The sequence below is a fragment of the Vitis vinifera genome, chromosome 16 (assembly GCF_030704535.1).
Source record: "Vitis vinifera cultivar Pinot Noir 40024 chromosome 16, ASM3070453v1".
NCBI classification, from domain to species: Eukaryota; Viridiplantae; Streptophyta; class Magnoliopsida; order Vitales; family Vitaceae; genus Vitis; species Vitis vinifera.
Genome location: NC_081820.1, coordinates 3,302,501 through 3,324,685, shown reverse-complemented (window position 1 = coordinate 3,324,685; position 22,185 = coordinate 3,302,501). Strand labels below are relative to the sequence as shown.

Here is a 22,185-nt window from a genome sequence, read left to right as displayed (position 1 = left end):
CACCAAAATAAAGGGGGCAAAAAGACTTGAGAATGAAAGCCACAATTGTGCCAAATGTTGTGCAGCCATCACCTTTACCGATGAAGACCTTCAGTTAGGTCAAAACCAAATAATTGACCTTTGTTTGTTACTGGGTACATACGAGAACAAAATATCACTTGCATCTTAATTGATGGAGGGTTTGTAGTAAATACCATGCCCAAAGCAACAATGAAACGACTCAGGATTGCTATGAAAGAAGTAACTCGAAGTTGCCTAATGATCCAAGGCTTTAATCAAGGGGGAAACGAGCTATTGGCATGATTCACCTAGAGCTTGTTACGAGTGAGTTGAGTTTAAACACATTGTTTCATGTAATCGATACAAAAACATCTTACAACGTATTACTTGGGAGACCATGGCTTCATGAGAATGGGGTAATTCCTTCGACACTACACCAGTGTTTCAAATTCTATAAAGGAGGGGTAAATAAAGTAGAGGTTGGTACTAAGCCATTTATAGAAGTCGAGTCTTATTTTGCTAACATTAAATTTTACATAGAAAATGATGCTATGGAGAAAGTCCCTCCTGTAATCATTCCCTTCACTGGGAAAACTAAACTTAAGGGAAAAGTTGAGCAATGAAAGTTGACATTATCAAAGAAAATTTCACAACCAATGATGACTCAAATTGAAAAAAAAAAAAATCCTTAAAAAAATTGACACTGGACTTGACGATTGTCACTACTTCCCCAGTTTTTAGGTATATCCCAAGATCTCGACGAAGTGAGGGTCAACCACTTTTCATAGAAGACAAAAGCAAAGTACAACATCGAAGATTAGAAAATGGGGACCTTCAGGTCTTGAAAGAAGATGTGATCGTTCCTCTTCCAAACTTACAACTTATCTCTAGGGATGAGACACAAAAATTCATCAAATCCTCAAGAGATCAAACAAAGCAATAATTCTTTACTGGTAAAATAATAGATGAAGGGTTCAACCCTAAGGCTTACTAGTTATTAGCTAAGGTAGGGTATGACTTCACTTCATCATCACAATTAGGAGAACTTAGCCTCGAGACTATAGGTGAAAAGATGCATGGCCTTAACAAAACTCAAAAGAAGTTGAAACAACAAGGGTATGCAGTCAAACATTCTAGGGCAGGTTTTGGGTTTGTACCTTTCGAGCCTATCAAAATTTCAGCTAATACTAAGAATACTAAGGCAAATACACAACATATCACTGTAGAAAACATGGAGGAGAGTAGTGGGTCAAATTCTCCTCCTCGAATTTCAGTATTTGATCGGACTGAAGCTCCAATTGCACGAGCTTTAGTGTTCACTAGGTTGGGCAATTTTAACCAAGTAGAACGTAATTTAGCATATATTCCACAAAGGTCAATACAACAAAGATTTGGGACTCTACCCCAAAATTCATGGTGACGAAATCTCAATACGAAGTAGTGTATTGAACTAAAAGAGGATGCAAAGACAAGGAGTATTATGCCATCAAGGATGAAGCGCCATTCAACTTGGGAAATTTGTATTAATGGTTCATTAAAAGTAAAATGACGTATCATTGTGATCACCAAGCAGTCGGACAAGGGATGCCTTAAAAATGTTGAAGAAAGTTCGACGCACACTAGCTACCATGTTACAGTAGAAGTTGACTCTAATTTAGAATTTTCAGAAGATGAACCAAGGAAAGCTCCTCAAGTATTTGAGGACAGGAGGCAAGCCACTGTAGATGAGTTAAAAGAGCTCAATTTAGGAACAAATGAAAACCCAAGCCAATCTATGTAAGTAGGCTTTTAAGTAATTCTGAAGAGAAAATTTATTTTCAGTTGTTACTCAATTATAAAGATGTCTTTGCATGGTCGTATAAAGAAATGATTGGTCTTGATCCAAATGTTGTAGTACATCAACTCATGGTGAAGCATGGTGCCTGGCCGATTAAGCAAGCCCAAATTCTGAGAAGCATTGGTGTGGAACTTTAACAGTGAAGGGATCATTTGAAACCGAGGAATATTAGTAGCAATGACAACCACCAGCAATGCAAGTCACAATTGCATCCCCGGGTTGCACTCCTAAACAGCCATTCTGGCGCACACTCTCCTCTTCCTTTTGCACACTTCTTGTTCACCTCATGATTTTATATGCTTTAAATTGTGCTTTCAAATTTGTTTTCATCCAAATAATTTTGACTTTAAAGAATCATCCTCAGACCTTCCTTAAGCAGTAAGATCCAAATTTTAACAAACTTTTTGCTGCTAATTTTCTTTCTAATATGCATTTTCATTGTTTTCAAATTATTTTTCTTGATTTTCTTGTTTTTTTTTTTTAATAAGCATGAACAAACTTCATGGTTCCAAATAATGGAATTCATTGAATAAATTCATGCAAAAGTAATTTGGACCTTGGTGGGGGTCCGACATTCTTGATATCTTCTTTGATTATGATTCAAATGAGGAGATTATTCGATATTTGATTGATATTGATTCTTCTCTATGATATATATGAGATTATTTATACCTGTTATTGGGCTAACCTTGTTTTCCATAGAGGTCTTGATGTTTGCTAACCAGGTATACTCTCTTTGTCCTCCAATTTCGAAATTTTATGAACATATATGTTATTGAGGACTATATCCATGTTTGATGCTATCTTTGGATGCCATGATATTTGTTTGATTTTCTTTGATAAAATTCATGTTGCATGTCATATTTCTGAGTTAACTTTGATGTTTTGTGATAGCTCTTAAGAAGCAATTCAGGTACGCATACTATCCTTTCTTTATGATTGTGTTTTTTCTTTTTTCTTTTTTGAATTTTGAATTTTAAATTTTAGTTTGGCATGCTAGTCTTGAAATCACCTTAGCCCGTCTAGTAATCCTCAATCAACCAACTAATAGCCATATTTCCCTCAACTTGGCCAATAGAGACCTCTTTAAGGTCTAGAGGGGTGTTACCTCTTTGAGGTACCTTCCCAATAGGTAATATGATCTACGGACCAAGACTCGGGTTTTCTGAAGACATGCTTTTCCAAAACTATGGAGTCACTTCTTTAGGATTTTCCTTTTTGTTTTATTTCCCCTATTAAAGTGACGATTTCAACTTTTCCAAAACTAATTTTTCATCATTAAAAAGCGAGTCTCACCCATTGAGTGGGAGCACACATGAAAAATACGGATCCACATTTGTGTTTATGTTATAATCTTATTTTAAAAAGACGATTTTAACTAAAATAGGACAAATTGTGAATAAAATATTAAAGATGAGGTATAATTTTTTTTGAAAATAGGATATCAATATATATAATCATTTTAAAAAAAATATATATTATTTTAAAATTATTGCATTTTTGCAAATATTTTTTTAAAAATAATATCATTTAAATAAAGTCCAAATATTTGGGGTCAAGTGAAGCCCAAATCTATCTCAAACCCCATCTTACCATGGATGATGTGTATTTAAGTAATTTTACTTCAAAAAATTTTAGTTTTTTTTTTTTTTTTACCATTTTTATCATCTTTGTAGGTGACATATAGTTATTAAACCTCTAAAGCATTTAAAACCATATTAATCACTTTTAAGTTTTTTATCAGATTTGATCATCACTTATCATTTAGATTAAGGATACAACTTAAATTAATTAGCCTAACTCAACCTAATATTTGATAGGGTTTGGATAAGTATTTTTAATACTCTAGTTAGACTGGAATTGAGAAAATTCAACCTAAATTCAATTTAAGTTGGGCTTGGTCAAAGGTTTGAGCAACCTAAATTTAATATTTTATGCTATTTATAATTTATATTATTATATATAACTATTGAACTACCAATTTTCCTCAAAACTCAAACTTGCATGATTTGGGTTCAATATGCATATCATGCTCCTTAATACCCTCCCTCACGTGCAGCCACATACCCACACATAAAGAAATAGACATAATTTGAATTCATATCCAACAGGCAGAAGCAGACATAATTTAAATTCATATCCAACAAATAAATGGAGGAAATGCAAATTATGGAGAGAGAGCTCAAACCCACGACTTCTCGTCAAACCAAGCTCTAATTCCATGTTGAAATCCAAAAAAGATTCAAAACAAAAATAGAAAATCTAGGGTTTCTTATTAACCATTCAAGTTTAAATAAACCTAATAAAAGGAAATAAAGACTAATTTACCCTTACTCCTAAAAATAAAGAGAATAATTCTAATATTGTAACTAAATAAGATCAAAAGAAAATTAGTAACTAAATAAATAACTCTAACATCTTGCCACAAATTTACGATCGATATGACTATAAGAAGCATTGAGAGTTTGCCAACCAAAAACCGAAAACGGGGAAGTAGGTGTGACTTGGTAAACAAATTCACAATCTATAGGGAAGAAGGAACAAAAGGCAAAGTGAGAGTGTTATGATGAAGGTGATGACGAGTGAGGTGATAGTAAATCTCAATATGCTTGATCCTTTCATAAAAGACAGAGTTGTGAGTAATTTGAATAGCACTTTTGTTGACACAATACATCAAAGTAGGATAAGAAAGAGAAACACACATATCAACAAGTAACCAACTTAATCAAACTATCTCATTGGTGGTAGACATCAAAGTATGATACTCAGCTTCTTTGGAAGATTGAGAAACAATAGTTTATTTTTTGCCCGTTCAAGAAATAAGAGAATTTCCCAAAATATACAAAAAGCCAGTGGTAAACTTGTGATCTTTAAGATCACTGGCCCAGTCAACATCAGAATAGGCACGTAGCTTTAAAGAGGAAGTGGATGGAAATAAAAGACTCCACATAATACGAAAAACAATAGCCTAATGAACTATAGTAGGAGAAGTAACAAGCTAATTAATAATGTGAACAACATAAACAATGTTTGGACATGTAATAGTGAGATAAACAAATTGTCAACCGTAATATGATATAAAGTAAGGTCTGGCAAAGGGTTACCATCAAAAGAAGAATACTAGACATTAACCTCAAGAGATGTATCAATAGTCGTAGTATTAGTAAGGTGAGCTTGATCAAAAAAATCAACTATGTACTTAGATTGTGAGACCTTTTGGAGAAAAGTTTACCTCAATACCTAAAAAGTATCATATAGTACCTAAATCATTTGTTTCAAAACTGGAAGCTAAATTAGATTTCAATACTACAATCCCATCAATATCATCACTTGTAATCATCATATTATAAACATACAGAGAAAGAAAAATACAACCAGTAAAGGTGCACTTTAGAAAAATTGCAGGATCATAATGACTAGGGTGAAAACCAAGAGAAGTAAGCACATCAAAGAACTTTGCAAACCAAGCACAAGGTGCTTGTTTGAGACTGTATAAAGCTTTCTTAAGCCTACAAGCTTCTCCAGGGTTATGAGAAACACCAAGAAGGGGGATTAATGAACATAAACAACTGTAATAAGAGTACAGAGAGTAGTCATCTTTGTAACAAGAGCAAAAGTCTCCTCATAATCCATACCATACTGTTAAGAAAACCTCTTAACAACCAATCGGGCTTTGTAACGCTTAATTGAACCATTAGACTTAGTTTTGATTTTATAGACCCAACAAGAACCAATGACACTCTTACCAGGTGGCAAAGTTACCAAATCCCAAGTATCAGTCTTATGCAAAGCAGAAAGTTCCTCACTCATAGCCTGCTACCAAAGTGGATTAAGAACAACTTCTCTATATGATAGAGGCTTAGAAAGGTTATGAATAGAAGTTAAAAATAATATAAAAGAATATGAATAAGAGGAATAAACAAAATCTGGTAATCGAGTAGACTTACAAAGACATTGAGAAGAACATAAGATGAAGGATCTACAGTCTCATAAGGTGTTGAAGTAACGATAAGTAAAGAAGAAGAAGCATGATGATCAGGAACCAAAGTACTAGTATCTACAAGAAAACTATCTATTTCATCTAAGAAATGATCAATGTGAACAAGCTCAGACTCAAAGATATTATGAGACTCAAAAGGAATAGAAAAGAAAGGTATATGATCAATGAAGAAAACATGACAATGAAACATATAATTTATGGTTGATTGGATCAAAACAACAATATTCCTTTTAACCTTCACCATATCCTAGAAAAACATAAATGATAGAGCGATCAAATAACTTACTATGTTTTGCATGAGGACGAAGAACAAAACAAGCACAACTAAAAACTCTTAAGGAAGAGTAATCAGGAGCATAACCATACAACTTTTCAAACGATGACAAACCAGAAGTGTGGGATAAAGGGATTTTATTAATTAAGTGAACTAGAGTAAAAACCATTTCCCCTTAAAATTCAGTAGGAACACATGCATACAATAAAAGAGAATGAACAATTTCAAAAATATGTCTATGTTTCCTTTCAACAACATCATTTTGCTCTAGAGTGTTAGTGCAAGACATGTAGTGAAGACGTGTAGTGAATAGTTCCATGTGAATCAAATAATTTACAAAATGCATTAGAAGTATATTTCTCATCCAAATCACACCTAAAACACTTGATAATAACATAATATTGAGTTTTAATATAGGCTTGAAATGCATTATAAATATTTAAAAAATCAAAAAGACATTTCATACTATAAACCCAAAAATAACGAGTATAATCATCAATAAAGGAAACATAATATCGAGACCCTCCTTTTTTAGAAACTGGAGAAATTACCTACACATCAAAATGTACCAAATCGGATGGGATGGAAGAAAATGAAACATTTCTATTAAAAGGTAAGGTGCAAAATTTTGCCAATTTATAACCACTGCAATAAAAAATATCTTATGTTTGCAAATTTCCTTATGCTCCTATAGAAATTAAATACTTTAAACGAGAAATTGAAACATGTCCTAAACAAAAATGTCATAAATAAAAACTAGATGAAAAAACACTTAAACAAAAATAAGACTAATCAAGACTAGAAGCTACAATTGTTGGTACTTTTAGCTCATCCAAAATATATAATCCCCTTGCTTACAGCTTGTTCCAATCAACTTCTAGGATTGAGGATCTTGCATAAAACAAAAAGTAGAAGAAAAAAAAACTGAGTAACTAGAGTCACACAATAAACCAACAAAGACAAGATTCACTGTAAGATAGGGAATATGATAGAAATGAGAAAAAAAATAAATGAGGCATAATTATAGAACCAATACCAACTAAGGGCATGCCATTAGCCATCATAACAGACATAGAAGATGTAGGAGATAAATATGGAAAAAGATAATGAATCAGGAGACATATGGTGAGTAGCTTTGAAGTCCAAGACCCATATGGAAGAAGACATACCTAAAGAACTAGTGGTTGACAAACCTGAAGAGATAGACATAGCATGTGGCCATGTGGCAAGGAACTTTTGGAACTATTTAGTAAGGGAAGCTACTATTAGATTAGAGGATAATGTGGGTTCAAATCTAGACAAGTCAGAAAAAGGAACAACTATTGCGGTATTAAACTATGGAGACCTGTAAAAATGTTGTTGCCTAGCATTAAACTGACTATGCTGAGACTATTGAGAAAATTGGTTTTACACTGTGCTAAGGGAGATCATCGGACATTGAGCCTTCCAGTGACCCTTTTGCTTACAATAGCTACATTCATCTCAGCAACCCCTTGAGTAAGACTTGTTCTAATTATTAGAAAGTGGCCTAGAAGGGACTACCAAAAGAAATATAGGAGGTGTAGAGAGAATGCCTTTTCCTACTGAAGACTTAAGACGTATCTCCTCATCCAACAATTCACTAACCACTAAATCAACAGAAAAAAGTGGTTTGTAATACAAAATAGTCCCATATAATGCTTCAATTAAAATCAATATGAAGGTCTATCAAAAATTGAACCAGACGTTCCTCTCTACAAGCAATATAAGGTGCAAAGGCTCAAAGTTTTACTGATTCCATGAGAGTCAAGTAGTCCCAAAGATTATTCATAATGGAATAAAAGTCTTGAATACTCATGTCTTTCTGTTCAAGGGCTCTCTATGTGATATTGTTGTGCAAAATTAGACTGTGTATACAATCTTCCCAAATGTTCTCAAATTTCCTTAGCAGCTTCATACTTTTCCAACTATATACGTATTGATAATGGAGTTGGTGATCCAAGTAATAATTTTTGAATTTCTTACTTCCTAAACATCTAACTGTTTTGCATATTTTTCATCATTTTCATTCGTAGGTTTGCATAGAGTGTCAATAATATAACCCTACATCTTTTTATTCTTTAGAAAATTTTTCATTGTATACCTCCAATACGAATAATTTTTCCATCCAATCTCACACTAATAGATTGAAGGGAATCATCTCGTTCACTAGCCATGATGAATAAACAACAAATAACTACCAAATAAAAGAAAATAGATACAAACTTAAGAAAACAAATACGAAATCAAATACCAGGATTAAAAAAGAAAAGAATGATACCACTACGATATCTCACAATTGTTGATACCTCGCGTCCCAGGGATCCACGCAGTTGCCAAGTGGACGCGCGCTTTCAAACAAGAATGAATTCTGGCTCAGTCAATCCTACAAAAGATGTCCGGACAGGATGTCCGGACACACCCTCCAATGGTTTTGTTAGCCATGGCTCAAAGGATTAGGTTGTTGCCCTTTTTTCTGAGTTAGCTGGCTTACCTTCTTCTTTGCGTGAAGGTTCTTTTATATAGTGTCAGAAGCTCTGCTCCCCTTTTTAATGGTGGGAAGACTTTTTGGCTTGTCATGATGTCCCTGAGGTGATGGCAGAATCATCATCACCTCCCAGGCGGCTGTCAGAAATTGTGGGAGGTGACTTGCCATCACTCCTGTCCTTTCGCTCTGCAGACGGCGGAACGTGGGCTGTGACAGGTTGTCTGGGGTGACTCAGCATGGCTTGCTTTTTACGGTCAATGATCCGGACAATGTATTCGGATAGAATAGAGCACCGTCCGGGTATAATATTTGAGAGTGTCATGTGCCCCCCTAGGGGACCTGGATAGAGCTGGCGTGCCACGTGTCCCCCTTGGGGGGGGAGGGGGCACGGATAGAGTTGATCCGGATAGAGGTGGCGTGCCACGTGGACTCTTGGGGGGTGTCCCTACAACAATCAAACACCAGAAAAATGAATTTCATGATCAAACAAATACGGAAAAAAAAAAATATTAAACTCTCTTCCATGAGATCACAAATCAAAAGTTCCATTAAATATCAATTAACTACCAATTTTTCTAAAAGTTTAAACTTGCATGATTTGGGTTCAATATGCATATCATGCTCCTTAACAAAAACAATAATATTTCTATGTTTTTCAAATGTTTCTTTAAAAAAAATGTGAAATTTGATTGTATTGTGTATTTTTTTTTAAAGAATAAGTAGATTTTTTAATTATTATCTCAAAATAATGTGTTATATGAAAAATTTTGGTATAAACATACAAAAAATAAAATTAAAAAAGTCATTATAGATGGGTGCAACCTGACCTAACCCAAATTGACTTGTATAGTCCATCTTACCAAATTAACTCAACTCTAACCTAAACTAACTTTGGAAAAATACCGATGAGTTAGATTTGAATTGAGCATCTTGGGTTAGGTTAGGGTTCTAGTTGAATACTAATTCAAGTTGGGCTCAATTCAAGTTACAATCCTAATATAAATAGATATAGATAGTAAAAATTTATAATAATAACAACAACAACAACAATAAAAATAATAATAATAATAAAGAAAAGTTAATACCAAGGCTAAACTAGTACAAATGAATAGTCAGCACCTTGAGCTTTGCAAAAAAGAAATAGATAAGTTAATACCAAGGCTAGACCAATACAAATTAATAATCAATAGCTTGAGCTTTGCAAAAATGAAATAGAAGATTTATTGAAGAAAAATGTCATAAGGATAAGCTATTCACCAAGGTCTTACCCTATGTTTTATGTTGAAAATGTTATTAAAATAGAAAGAGGAGCTTCAAGGCTTGTCATTAATTACAAGCCACTAAACAACACTCTAAAATGTATAAGATATCATATCCCTAATAAAAGGGATCTTTTGAACATACTCTATGAGACCAAAGTTTCCTCAAATTTTGATATGAACAGATGGTATTGGCAAATCCAAATTGCAAAAGAGGATAGATGTAAAACTGTCTTCACAGTACCATTCAAACATTTCGAATGAAAATAATAATAATAATAATAATATTAATAATATTGTTTTATTCATTTTAAGGATATCAATATAGGCTTTGAAGTTTGACCCTCTAGAAATTAAAGTAGAATAATGTTGTTTTATCTATTTATTTTAAGGACATCAATGTAGGCTTTGAAGTTTGACCCTCTAGAAATTAAAGTGGTTAGTGAGAATGCTAAGAAAAATGTGACAAAGGAAAGGACATCAATATAGGCTTTGAAATTTGACCCTCTAGAAATTAAAGTGAGTAGTGAGAATGCCAAGAAAATTGTGAGAAAGGGAAGGGTAAAAAAAAGCCTTGAGGGGACATCAAAAGAAGAGAACACTCTATTTTTTGGTCCCTTTTGTTGGGCTTTCATTTTGGCAGTGAGGAAAAGTTATTCCCAGAATGTGCATTTCTTAATAACCCATCAACTAATAATGATACGTTATATTTTGTCATTTATTTCTTTTTAAATTCTATTTTATTATTATTATTATTATTTTATAAAATGGAAAATTATAACTTTCTAAGTGTATTATAATATTCATCGAAAATATTAGTTCTATATAGAAACCAGCTACAAATATTCTTAATTTTGTAAAATAATTTATTATATGTCTTGAGTTGATTGGAGATGCATTTTGGAAAATTGAATAAGAGAATCACTTATTTTTCATTTTTAATTGAACTCTTATTTCTTTGTCAAATGAATTACCTAAACATCTTGTAATTTTTTTTATATAAAAAAAAATTAAAAGAATTTATGTATTATATTTTCTCAAAAAAACATATCTTCGGAACCCAACACCCAACACCCACCCAACTATTGTATACCTTGGCCTACTTTCCCACTCTCCCATTCATTCATGTTTGCTTTAATTCTTTTTGTCTATATAAACGTGTGGCAGTGTAGAAGTTTTGCAATTCTAGTGGCAAAAAAGGCTTCTCTTCCCCTTCTCTACAAACTCCTCTGTTCCTCCCCCACTGCAAATTCACACCCACCCCTTTCACGTTTCTCTCTTGTTCACTCCTTTCTTCCACACATCTCCCCTTCTCAGCTCATCCATCTTCATGGGTTTCAACTCCATATCTTCTCTTCCATCTTAAATCTCTAAAAAAAAAAGTTTCATTTAATCCAAACCCTGCTTCTCTGTTCTTCCTTTGTTCCAGTTTATATCTCTGTTTTTTCCCATTTTAATCCCACAAAAAGTCCTTTCTTTCCCCCTCCCTTCATTTCATATATCTGCTTTTTACAATCCCATTCGAAAAAAACCTCCTCTATTCTTCCCTGTTTCAGTCTGAAAAAAAGGGTAAAGGAGAGAAAAAAAACACTCCTGTTCTTGTCCTGTTTCAGTTCATATATATTTTTTAAATTTATTTTTGACATTTTGATTGAAAACCCAACTCTTTTCTTCCCCTGTTTCAGTTTCTAATCCCAGTTTTCTCACAGTTGAATGCCAAATCCAAGTCCTCTGTTTCTCCCCTGTTTCAGCTCCTATATCAGCTGTTCAAGTTATCTGTTCTTCCCCTGTTTCAGTTCCTCTGTTTTCTCACATTTTAACTGTGGCCAACATGTCTTCCAGTGTGTGCCAAGGGTTGCAATCATGCCTGGAGCCCCTGATAATCGAACCACGTGCTTCAAAGCTCAAATTGGCTCCACCAAAACCCAACTTTTCAGAGTCATTTCGATTGTCTCCCCGGCATTGTTTGCCCTGCTCTGACCTCCGAAAACCCGAAGAGCAGCCTGTTAATGAAGAAAACAACAACAGAAGCAGCAAAGGTGTCGATGATGTTGACCTAGAAGGCCACAAAAATGGTAAATTGGGTGGTTGGGACTTCATCCAAGCTCTCACCAACACTTCCAACACCTACAAGGAAGCATTTGACAATGAAAAAGCCTATGTTCACCCTCTCATGAAGAGCTCCACATCCATGATTCTAAACCAAAAGGGCTTGGAAATGTGCACAGAGAGTTTAGGCAGCGAAACAGGCAGTTACACCAGCAAAAGTAACGATGAAGATCCTTTGCTCGCACTAAAGAGTGGGAAGATATTCACAGCGCGGGAGCCATCAAAAGAACCCGAAATTGGTGTGACTGGGAAGATGAATGGCAGCAGAAGCTTTCCACCTCCTCTATCGTCTATCAGTAGCTTGGACTGTGTCCAAGTAAGGCCTCACCGGGTGGGCGGTCGCCTGGTTATAAAGGCAGTCAGTGTCGGCACATGCCATACCTACTTTCATGCTGAGCGCGGCGATGGCAGGCTTAGGCTTCGGTTTTTGAAGGGCTGCTCTCAGAATTTTGACCATGAAGATGACGAAGACGATGGTGAAGATGAATTTTTCGAGGAAGTTGAAGATTTTGAAGGTGGAGAAGAGGAGGAGGAAGATGACTATTATGAAGATTGTGATGAGGATGATGGTGACTCCCTGTACTGGTGCGAGGACATAGAAGGAAAAAGTGGGAATGTTGGGGTTGAAATTGGAATAGAAAAGTTGCAAAGGCCAACAAGGTGTATGAAAGGTGGTGGGCATGGGGGCAATAGCCTTTTGAATTGGGAGACCCTTTGGGTTGCCACTTAGGGTTCTTTGGAGAACCCTGCCATATGATTTACTACCATCATTTTGTCTTTTCTAATTACTATCATTTTCTTGCTTTTGTCATAATTCTCTCATTTGGCTCTTTAATAAGATATGATATAAACGATCTTCTATTATAAAACTAAGATCATTTATGCATTATATTTTATTAAAAATATTTTAATTTTTTTTCATTATTTTAACATTAACTTTCTCACCTTTCTTTTCTTATTATTGGTGATTATGGTTGTTGTCATGTTTAGCATTTTTTTTCACCTGTCTCTTTCTTTGTATGGCTTTATCGATGGTTTGTTATATCACACCTTCAAAATAATCGCACACTTTATTATAATTTTCAAAACAACCCTTAACATTGTTAATATACAATTCAAATTTTATAAATATTTACATTTTAACACATCTATAATAATCTAATGAATTCGCCCATCTCTTAATTGCAATTAGATGATGAATAATGTTTTAGACCATCTAGTTAAGTGATTTTAAACATGAAAAAAGGAGATTTTTATTAACCAAAATGATACAATTAATAGACACTTAACAACGTTACATAACTTGTTTGGTGGCAATTTGGAAATTCTTCCATATCCCAAGGGCAAAAATACTTATGCATTCTACTTTCAAACATGGGTCCTAAGAGAGCAACATGCACTCAACGTATGATTGACGGTCCATTCCTTTGACGTAGATAAGATTCAAATACTTCTATTTCTATTCAACTCTTCAATTTATAAAACATATAATTTTGTTCATAGAAGAAAAATATTAAAATAAATTTAAGATTTTTATTTTTCAATCTAAAACCACGTGCTCTTTATATTGTGTCTAGCTATAAGGTTTGCAATAAAATTACCCAAACATCTTTTGCCATGGGAGCTTAGAAGCACATGACAATGCTAGAAAGGTAAAGTTGTAGGGGCTATGAGACTTTGAAAAAGGTTACATTCATTAAAGGAGAGCAACATTGGTTTGGGAGCCTTGGTTCTTTATTAAAGGACATTTTCTTTTACCATATCACATCCCAAGTAGGCAAATGTTGGGCCATTCAATATGTCACATTTCCATTGCCATTGAAAAAAATTGCATACAAATATCATGTGAAAGGTGATACCTAAATCAAAGAAAAATGAAGTGATCCCTCCACATGAAAGCACAAAAATATCTACATACATTTTCTACTTTCATCAACTTGTATACATATAGGAAGAGGAAATAATTGAGTTTGGTTTACATTTTTCATGTGTGTTTGTCACTTTGGTGTCTTCATTTTAATCCTTAGCTAACCCTAACTTGATGACTAATTCTTTTAGTAAGAATTAGTAAAGAAGATTATTTAATAAAAGATTCTTCGTCAAATATTGTTTGGATATTTATTTCATCTTTTCAATAAATGGGTCTAAACTTAAACTTAGTTAAGTCATATCGGGTTTGCTACATTTTTATTATTTATTCCATCAATGGATATCTGACGTATAATTGCATAAGAATCTATTTAAGCATATTTACATAGATCTTTACATTGGATCGTAGAAAGATCTCAAATTTTTGGTTATTAGAAAGTAAATTAATAATAAATATGAATATAAAGTTGAGTAATACTTAAAAACCTATGTTTAAAGAAGATGGACTACTTGAATTAAAATATATGAGTTATGTATAATTGGTTAGAAAAAGGTGGTTTTTGATATTTATACAAGTTTTTAAATAAAATATTTTTTAGAAAATATCATAGTTACTTATAAATATAATTTGGAGTTTATGGTAGCTGTAAAACTACTTTCAAATCGATGTAATTTTTGAAACACAAATAGAAAGTTGTCTTTTAAAATATAATAAAGTTGTGTCATGAAAAAAAATAATTTAAATATAAATTCTAAAATTTAAAGTAATTTATTTTTAAACCAAACATCAAAATTTAATAGTTAAAATAAAATTATCTTTTTAAAAAACAACTTTCTAATTAACTTTTTATCAACTATAGTAAAATTGAAAATAATTTCTCCACTTTCATATTTTTAAAAATATTTTTTTAAAACGGATTAGGGATGACAACGAGACAGGTTCGGGATGGGTCGCCTCCATCCCAACCCTGCTTCATTTATTCAAAAGAATTCTCATCTTCGTTCTATTGAAAAAATTAAACAAGATGGGGTGAGGTGGGGCGAGGTGGGATAGGTATGAGAAATTCCCATATTCGCTCTACCCCGCCCCATTTAACTTTTTTTTTTTGAAAATTTTTTTCTTAAATTATCTTAAAATTTTTTAATTACATTAAAATAAATATATTTTATAAATAGTTAAATTATTATATTTTTTTATAACTTATTTTATTGGAAAGCATTTTATTATTATTATTATTATTATCATCATTATCATCATCATTGTCTATATATTAAAAATAGGAAAATAAAAATTAAATTAAATTAATTTTATATATAATCTAAGTATGGCGAGACAAGACAACACACGAACCCACCCCAAACTTGTTCCAGGTTTAAAAAAAAAAAAATCAAATTCATCTCAAATCCATTTATTTAAATTTCAAACTCATTTCATTAGAGTAGGACGAGATGGGTACCTAAAAAAACTCACCTCATTCTCATCCCTAAAAGGGATAAAATAAAAATAAAAATGAAAATCCAGTTTTTATAAAGGTGATTTTTAATATTTATATCAGTTTTTAAATAAAATATTTGTAAAGAAAAAAATATTTACTAATAAATATAAAAACCAAAGGTAGTTAATTGCTTATAAATATAATTTAGAATTTATGATAGTTAAAAAAACTACTTCCGAATCAATATAATTTTTAAAACATAAATAGAAATTTGTCTTTTGAAGAGTTAATAATACATATTGAAGTTGTCTTTTAAAAATTAATGTCAGTATAAATTCTAAAATTTAAAGTTGTTTTTCTAAAGGATAACATCATAATTCAGTACTTAAATTGAAGTCGTGTCTTCAAATGATTACTTCCCAATTAACTTTTTATCAACTATAGTAAAATTAAAAATAATTTTTCAACTATCATATTTAGAAAAATAATTTTTTTTAAAGGGATAAAATGAAAATGAAAAGCTTTTGTTGGGACTACAAAAAGTCCATCACCACCGACAAAACTCCAATCCTCCCCACCCAAGCCAACCCCACCACTCATTTTTTGCAATCCAAAACTTTGGACACAAGTGAAACCACAATCCCAGAAGGGGACACCATGAAGAAATTGACTTTATCTGACTTTATCCTCCCTTGAGCTGTGAGTGATATGCCTTGTTACCTTGCATGAACACCAACCTTCCAGACCCCTCAATCTCCCTCACATAGGTAGCTAAGCTTTGCTTGTCCTTGCCCTTTGTCCTTTGTCCTTGTCCTTGTGTGGATGACATCTCATGCATTATTCCACCTGAAAAATGCACCATATATAACATATACACAGAATGTTGCTTACTAAGGAGGAGCTAGCCAGACATGCATGGCTCATTGTCAGCCTCATCGTGCCAGCGCGACCAAGACGATCCATAGTACCCACCATTTCTTGTGGCCTTCCCCTCATGTCACACCAGCCCACTTCGTCTACGTGTTCAAGTTCATTGCTCTCCACATATGGCCAACATTCCACCCCAACCCTCCACCCCATATGTATTATTGTCTTCTACTTGTTTCACATCCATGTCTTCAACCTAATCCTATTCTTATCTTGAAAGTAACTTCAAACTTGAATACATGAAGTCCTTGAGGTTAGTATCAAAATCAAGATTTGGAATAACTAACAAGCAACTAGTTACAATATTCTGTATGGTTATACAGATAAAACAAGACTGAATAATTAGATTTGCTGCATAGCTAGGAAGAGGGTTTGAAGGGGAAGAGAAGATAAGGACAATAGGCACAGGAAGGGCCCATGAAAATAGAGGGTTTGAACCAAGGCCACCAGAGGCTTTGGAGCTTATCTTTTCAAAATCATTGGGTGGCACTGATTGGAAAAAGACAAGCAAACACTTTCTTGGGGGCCTTTAATACCTTTAACTTGTGAAGAACAAACTGATAATTTAGCAGCTTTTTAACTATTTTTGGGACATCACGAGAAGACTTGATCAATATGTGAGCTTCATCCATAATCCATCCACATCAATTCACCTCACTTATGATTAAGTCTATTTGAGATCATCGTTCATCCTTCAAATCAGGCTCATACTATCATGTGAAAAATGAGTCTCTCCTTGAAAATCAACATTATTGTGTTATTCAAAGTGTGTATGCAATTTTTCATGCATGTTGAGTTTGCCACTTTGTTAATTTTGCCCAAATATGAAGAAATAATTCACTATTTATCTAGAAGAGGAGAAAATAAATAAATATCTTTGAAGTACGCAAATTTATAAAGTACAAACAATCTTTAATTTTTCTTTACTTGTTATTTAATTTTTTCCATTTTTCCGCTATTTTCTTTTGCAGGTACTTTGGGTTATGTTTAAAATTCTAATATTGATGAGGGAAAATCCCTTTCTTACCTTGAGGTTATGTTTAGATAATATTAATTCCAAAATCCCTATCAAAGTTTTGTTTTACTTTTTGAGCTATAATTGGGGACAAAATGCCTTATCAAGATATTTTCTTTGAAATTTTAGGTATTAGGGAGATTATGGTTTCATTATATTTTCATTTATTGAACATTAATTTGTCACATCCCAAGACCTATTCCAAGGGCATGACAGTCATTTCACATTTACACAATTAGATACGAATCACTACAAATTAGTGAAACAATTTTGAGGAGAAAATGAGAGACTTTTGTCATTTTTGGCTTTCAAATTAATAAGTGGGCACATATTCCAGATATTTTCTCATATTCCACATATTTTCTCGAGAAAAATGAAAAATTTTTAAGCATGACATGATTGGATGACTTAATTATTTAGAGTTTTTTCTTGTGTAATTGTGAGGTTTCATGTGATTGACTCTTTGTCAATGTTTTCAGAACCGGATCAGCCATTGAATCGGAAAAATTAGCGATTCACGGTTCACTGGTCGGACCGACGGTCGAACCGTGGTTGAACCGGTGATGTAATAAATAATTAAATATATAATTTATATATTATATAAAATTAAAAATAATTATAAAATTTTAAAATATATAAAATTACAAATTTTAATAATGTTTGATTTTTATATTTGGTATATTAAATTAAATGATAAAGTTTAATATTTTAAATTTTATTAAATAGAAATATGTAATATTTAAGAATAAAGATATATTTAAGATGAAAAAATTTATAATATTTAATTTTATCTTTTTGTCTTTGTATTTTATTGTTTTAAAATTATTCTATTAATTAGTTTATATTATTTTTTATAATTATTATTATATTATTATTATAAAAATGAACAGAAATTTAAATATTTATATTTTTTAAAAGATTTTATATGATAAAAATTTGAAATAAAAACATTAATCCTATATTCTTATTATATATATATATATATATATATATACACATTTTAACAACATTATGGTGCAATGCTCAATGCTTCAAAGTTCAAAGACTTCAAAGTTTCGTGCGTCCAACCCTCAAGAGGCAATGTTTTACCTCTAATCAGTCTCATTCCCAATCCCACATCGGAAGCACATGAATTTTATGTGCTCCATGTGCTCTATAAATATCTTGCAACATGCCTTCAAGCCAAACAAACCAGCAAATTAGGCCTGGAGGCGTGACCCAAATAAAAGTGTTATATTTAAGTCAAACATACCAGTAAAGTGGGCCTAGAGGCATGGCCCAAATAAAAGTGTTATTGAGTTTTTTTTGTCATTGGACTAGGCCTAGTGGCTTGGACCAAAGATGGGCTTATTAGTTTCAGTTTTGAAAGTATTGGGCATGGAATGAGCCTGGTGGATAATGGGCCTCTAAAATGGTAAATAAATATTTGTAGGATTGAGGTGTGGCCGGTTTGCAAAAAACCGGACGGTTTGACAATTCATTGAGATGGACCTTGACGATTCATTGAGATGGACCGAACTGGAAAGTTCACCGGTCGATGGTTCGACCAGTCCAACTGGTCGGTCTGGTCCGATTTTTAAAACCATGTTTTTTGCTTTTGTTCTATGAAATTGATGTTACAAGCATGACACTTTTAAATAATCAAGTATTTAGTAAAATTTTAAAACCATTTCAAAGAAACACTTACATGTTTTTTCAAATTTATGATGACACGTGAGAATATCTAAGATTATCAAGGACCTAATGCCAATATTTCTTAGTCAAAATTTAGTTGGTTAAAGAAATCAAAATATTTGTATATTAAGAATCGATAATTATAAAACAAGACAAAGTCTCCAATATCGGGTGTCCATTCCAAAAAAGGAAAACTAGTTGACAAGTTTCTCCTAATTTATCAGACAAATTTTTATTTATATGCTATATTTTATATTAATAATAAAATGTTTACTTCATTTACATTTTATGAGTCACCATTAGTTTCAAATTTCATCGGTTAATATTCTTATAGAATTATTTCAAATATAAATTTTCTTTTTTAAAGAATTATTAAACACATCCCTAAAATCTTTTTACTAAAATCTTTCTTAAAAAATAAATAAAATAAATTTATGGATACTAACCGACAAAATTTAATGATGAACAATGTTAACTATTAAGTCAAACACTCTCGAGGTAGGGTTTGGACCTAGAGAAATCCAAATTTTTTACTTGTTTTGTGACAAAAATTTAAAATGGCATGTTTGGTCATTTTCAATCTCCATGAAATTAATCAACCATGAAAACTAGGGTCATCCTCCTTCAATGTTTTAAGTGCCCAAGTAAGATGTTCGAGTTTTCCTTTCCTTCAAATAATTAATTTGATGTATTGAGATCATTACAAGTCATTTTAATATTCAACTTGTGGGTTGTAAAACGTTATCTCCTCATACAATTACGTTGTTACGATGTTTGTTGAGGTGGCCTAAAATAAATGAAACTAATATGTAATAGCTATATTTTTTTTTTTAAATATAACAAACTTGATTTTAAATAATATTTTCTATAATATAAAAATCATTTTTCTTAATGCATTAAGACATTGATTTTTAAAGATATAAAAACAAACAACCTAACACTAAACAAAATAAAACATTTAAAAAAAAAACCACTAATTTTAATACTATTAAATTATATTTAACTATTTAGACTGAAATAAAAAATAAAACAAATTCCACTTTAAAAAAAAAAAATTATTCCTATCAATAAAATAAAAAAACAAAAAAAAAATGTTATCTCTTCCTGATAACCAAAATGCATCTAGGTAGGAAGAAATAAATGTTTTTTCTTAATTATCTTCTTTTTGCTATGGGCTTATGTACCAAGTTATTTTTCACTTATATGTAATGTAAAAGTTTCTAAAATATTCTATATATTTTAAATTATTTAACATAATATCATACAACTCTACTGGTTGGCATTTTTGTCAATTCTTAAAAAAATTATTTTTAGCAACGATTGTTGAACATATTTGGATAAAATGAGTTCCCACACACTCATATAAAAATATTTATAAAATAGGAATCTTCTAAAAATAATTCAAATTTAATATATTTATCAATCAAATATAGTACTTATATCATTAAAAGGTAGTATTTGAATTGTTAAAAAAGTGTATTTGACTAAAAAAATATATAAAATGTTAATTATTTTTAAATAAGTGTTTTATAAATTTAAAATTCTATTTTATTATTATTTTCATATGAGTGTATAAAAACTTATTTTCAAAAATAATTTTCAACCCCTTGGATTTTAATTTAATTTAATAAATTGTAGACCCGGTCATTTTTCTCACTTTTTTGCAGGCTTTTTTTTACGAGTGGAGGGCTCTCAAGGAGTCACGTGTCACCTCATGGTTGGTTGCTATGAAATCATGTTAGTGGGTTGAGCAACAGTAGGAAATTGATAGGGGTTGAGAGAATATTCGGTTAGGGTGGAGGCGGTTTGTTGCTCAGATTTTTTTAGCTGGCTTGGAGGGCAAGATAGGAGGGGGACGGCAAGAGATTTTTTGAGGTTTTCTTGGAGGGCAAGACATAGGGGAGTCTGGGGGGTTACAGAGAGAGTTTTTTTTTTTGAGAGAAAACGAGGGAGCTGGGGAATGAGCGTATTCTATTGAGTGATATTTTCTGGCTTAAGGAGCAGGTTTGAGGATGGAGGAGGAAGTTTTTATAAGAGTTGCAAGCGGGGATATTTTTGAGCAAGAATAGAAAACCAACTGAGAGTGAGAAGTGAGCAGAGGAAGGCGATTTGGAGCCAAGCAAACCCCTGTTTGAGAGAAACATTGCCTGGTAGGATTGTTTAAGGTTCGTCGTTCATTATATCATCATTTGTGAGTTTGCTTTGGTTTAGTCATTGTATTTTCATCCCATGTCTCTCTGCTTTCATTTAAGGATGATCTAATTATGCTTTGATTGGTGGTTCCATATTTGATTGGGAAAGTTTCACTCCATTATATTCCCTGTTTCTCATCCTTCTATACGTGGGTGTTTCAATATAAGTCACCGTTTTGGCTTCCACACTTGAGCTCCCTTCTGTAAGCGAAGATTCGGAAATGGAGGTTGGAGCTATCCATTGGCTCAGATGAAGCAAGGATGTTAATTGGATCGCGATCATCAACGGGAAGGAGACTGATCTTGTTTCTATCCTTGTGGATCTAAAAGTTATTGGAAGGTCCAGGCTGGAAACGGAAACAGGTGGTGAGGAAGGCTTTAAATAAAGGATATGGGGGATAACACACAAGCTCACCTCTGACCTCTCACACACTTGAGTCTTTGCTGAGTCAGCCATCGAGTCACCAACCCAGGGTTTCGGAAACCACCTCCCACGGCATGATTTCACCTTTCCGTTTCGAAAAATGGTTTTTGAGCTCCCTATCTTCAAGTGTCGGTATGTTGCTGTGAGCTGTTTTTGGATATACAGTCGAGGAACATAGGGCTTTATTTTGTGGATTTCAATGTTGCCAAGAGGGTCAGTGGACAGGCCATTACTCGTCATAAGGGTTCTCCGTGCGCTTTTAGTGCAGGCGTGAGGGTCTGGGAGATTGTATATTCAAATGATGGTTCAGTCAAAGAGGTTTTAAATGTTATGCAGCTTAAGGGGCGTAAGAGTGCATGTCAACCTTCGTGTGTGCCATTTTCAAAACCCACAACCGCCTTAAATGTAAATGATGAAGATGACTCCTTCAAATGTTTCTTCCAGGAAAAGGTTTGATCAATACCGCATTCTCAAATGCCTTTTTGTCACCGAACTCATGATGTAATAAGGTGGGGACAACAATTGGTCTACATGCATGGTGTCATAGCATTTCTTTTGTGATTAAAGGTGTTGTATCTTCCATCTTTGCTCCACCACCCTCTCTCCTATACACCTCTTTCTATCGTGCATGAACCTCTATGTATACCTCTCCACAAGTCGTTT

At 32.8% G+C, this 22,185-nt stretch overlaps 1 protein-coding gene across 1 annotated transcript; it reads left to right on the top strand.

The window, feature by feature from the left end:
- The first annotated feature begins 11,075 nt into the window (after nt 1-11,075).
- LOC104881988 (protein FANTASTIC FOUR 1) lies at nt 11,076-12,829 on the top strand. Its single transcript, XM_010663865.3, has one exon. The coding sequence runs from the start codon at nt 11,708-11,710 to the stop codon at nt 12,713-12,715; it is 1,008 nt and encodes a 335-aa protein (XP_010662167.1). The 5' UTR covers nt 11,076-11,707; the 3' UTR covers nt 12,716-12,829.
- The last annotated feature ends 9,356 nt before the right edge of the window (nt 12,830-22,185 follow it).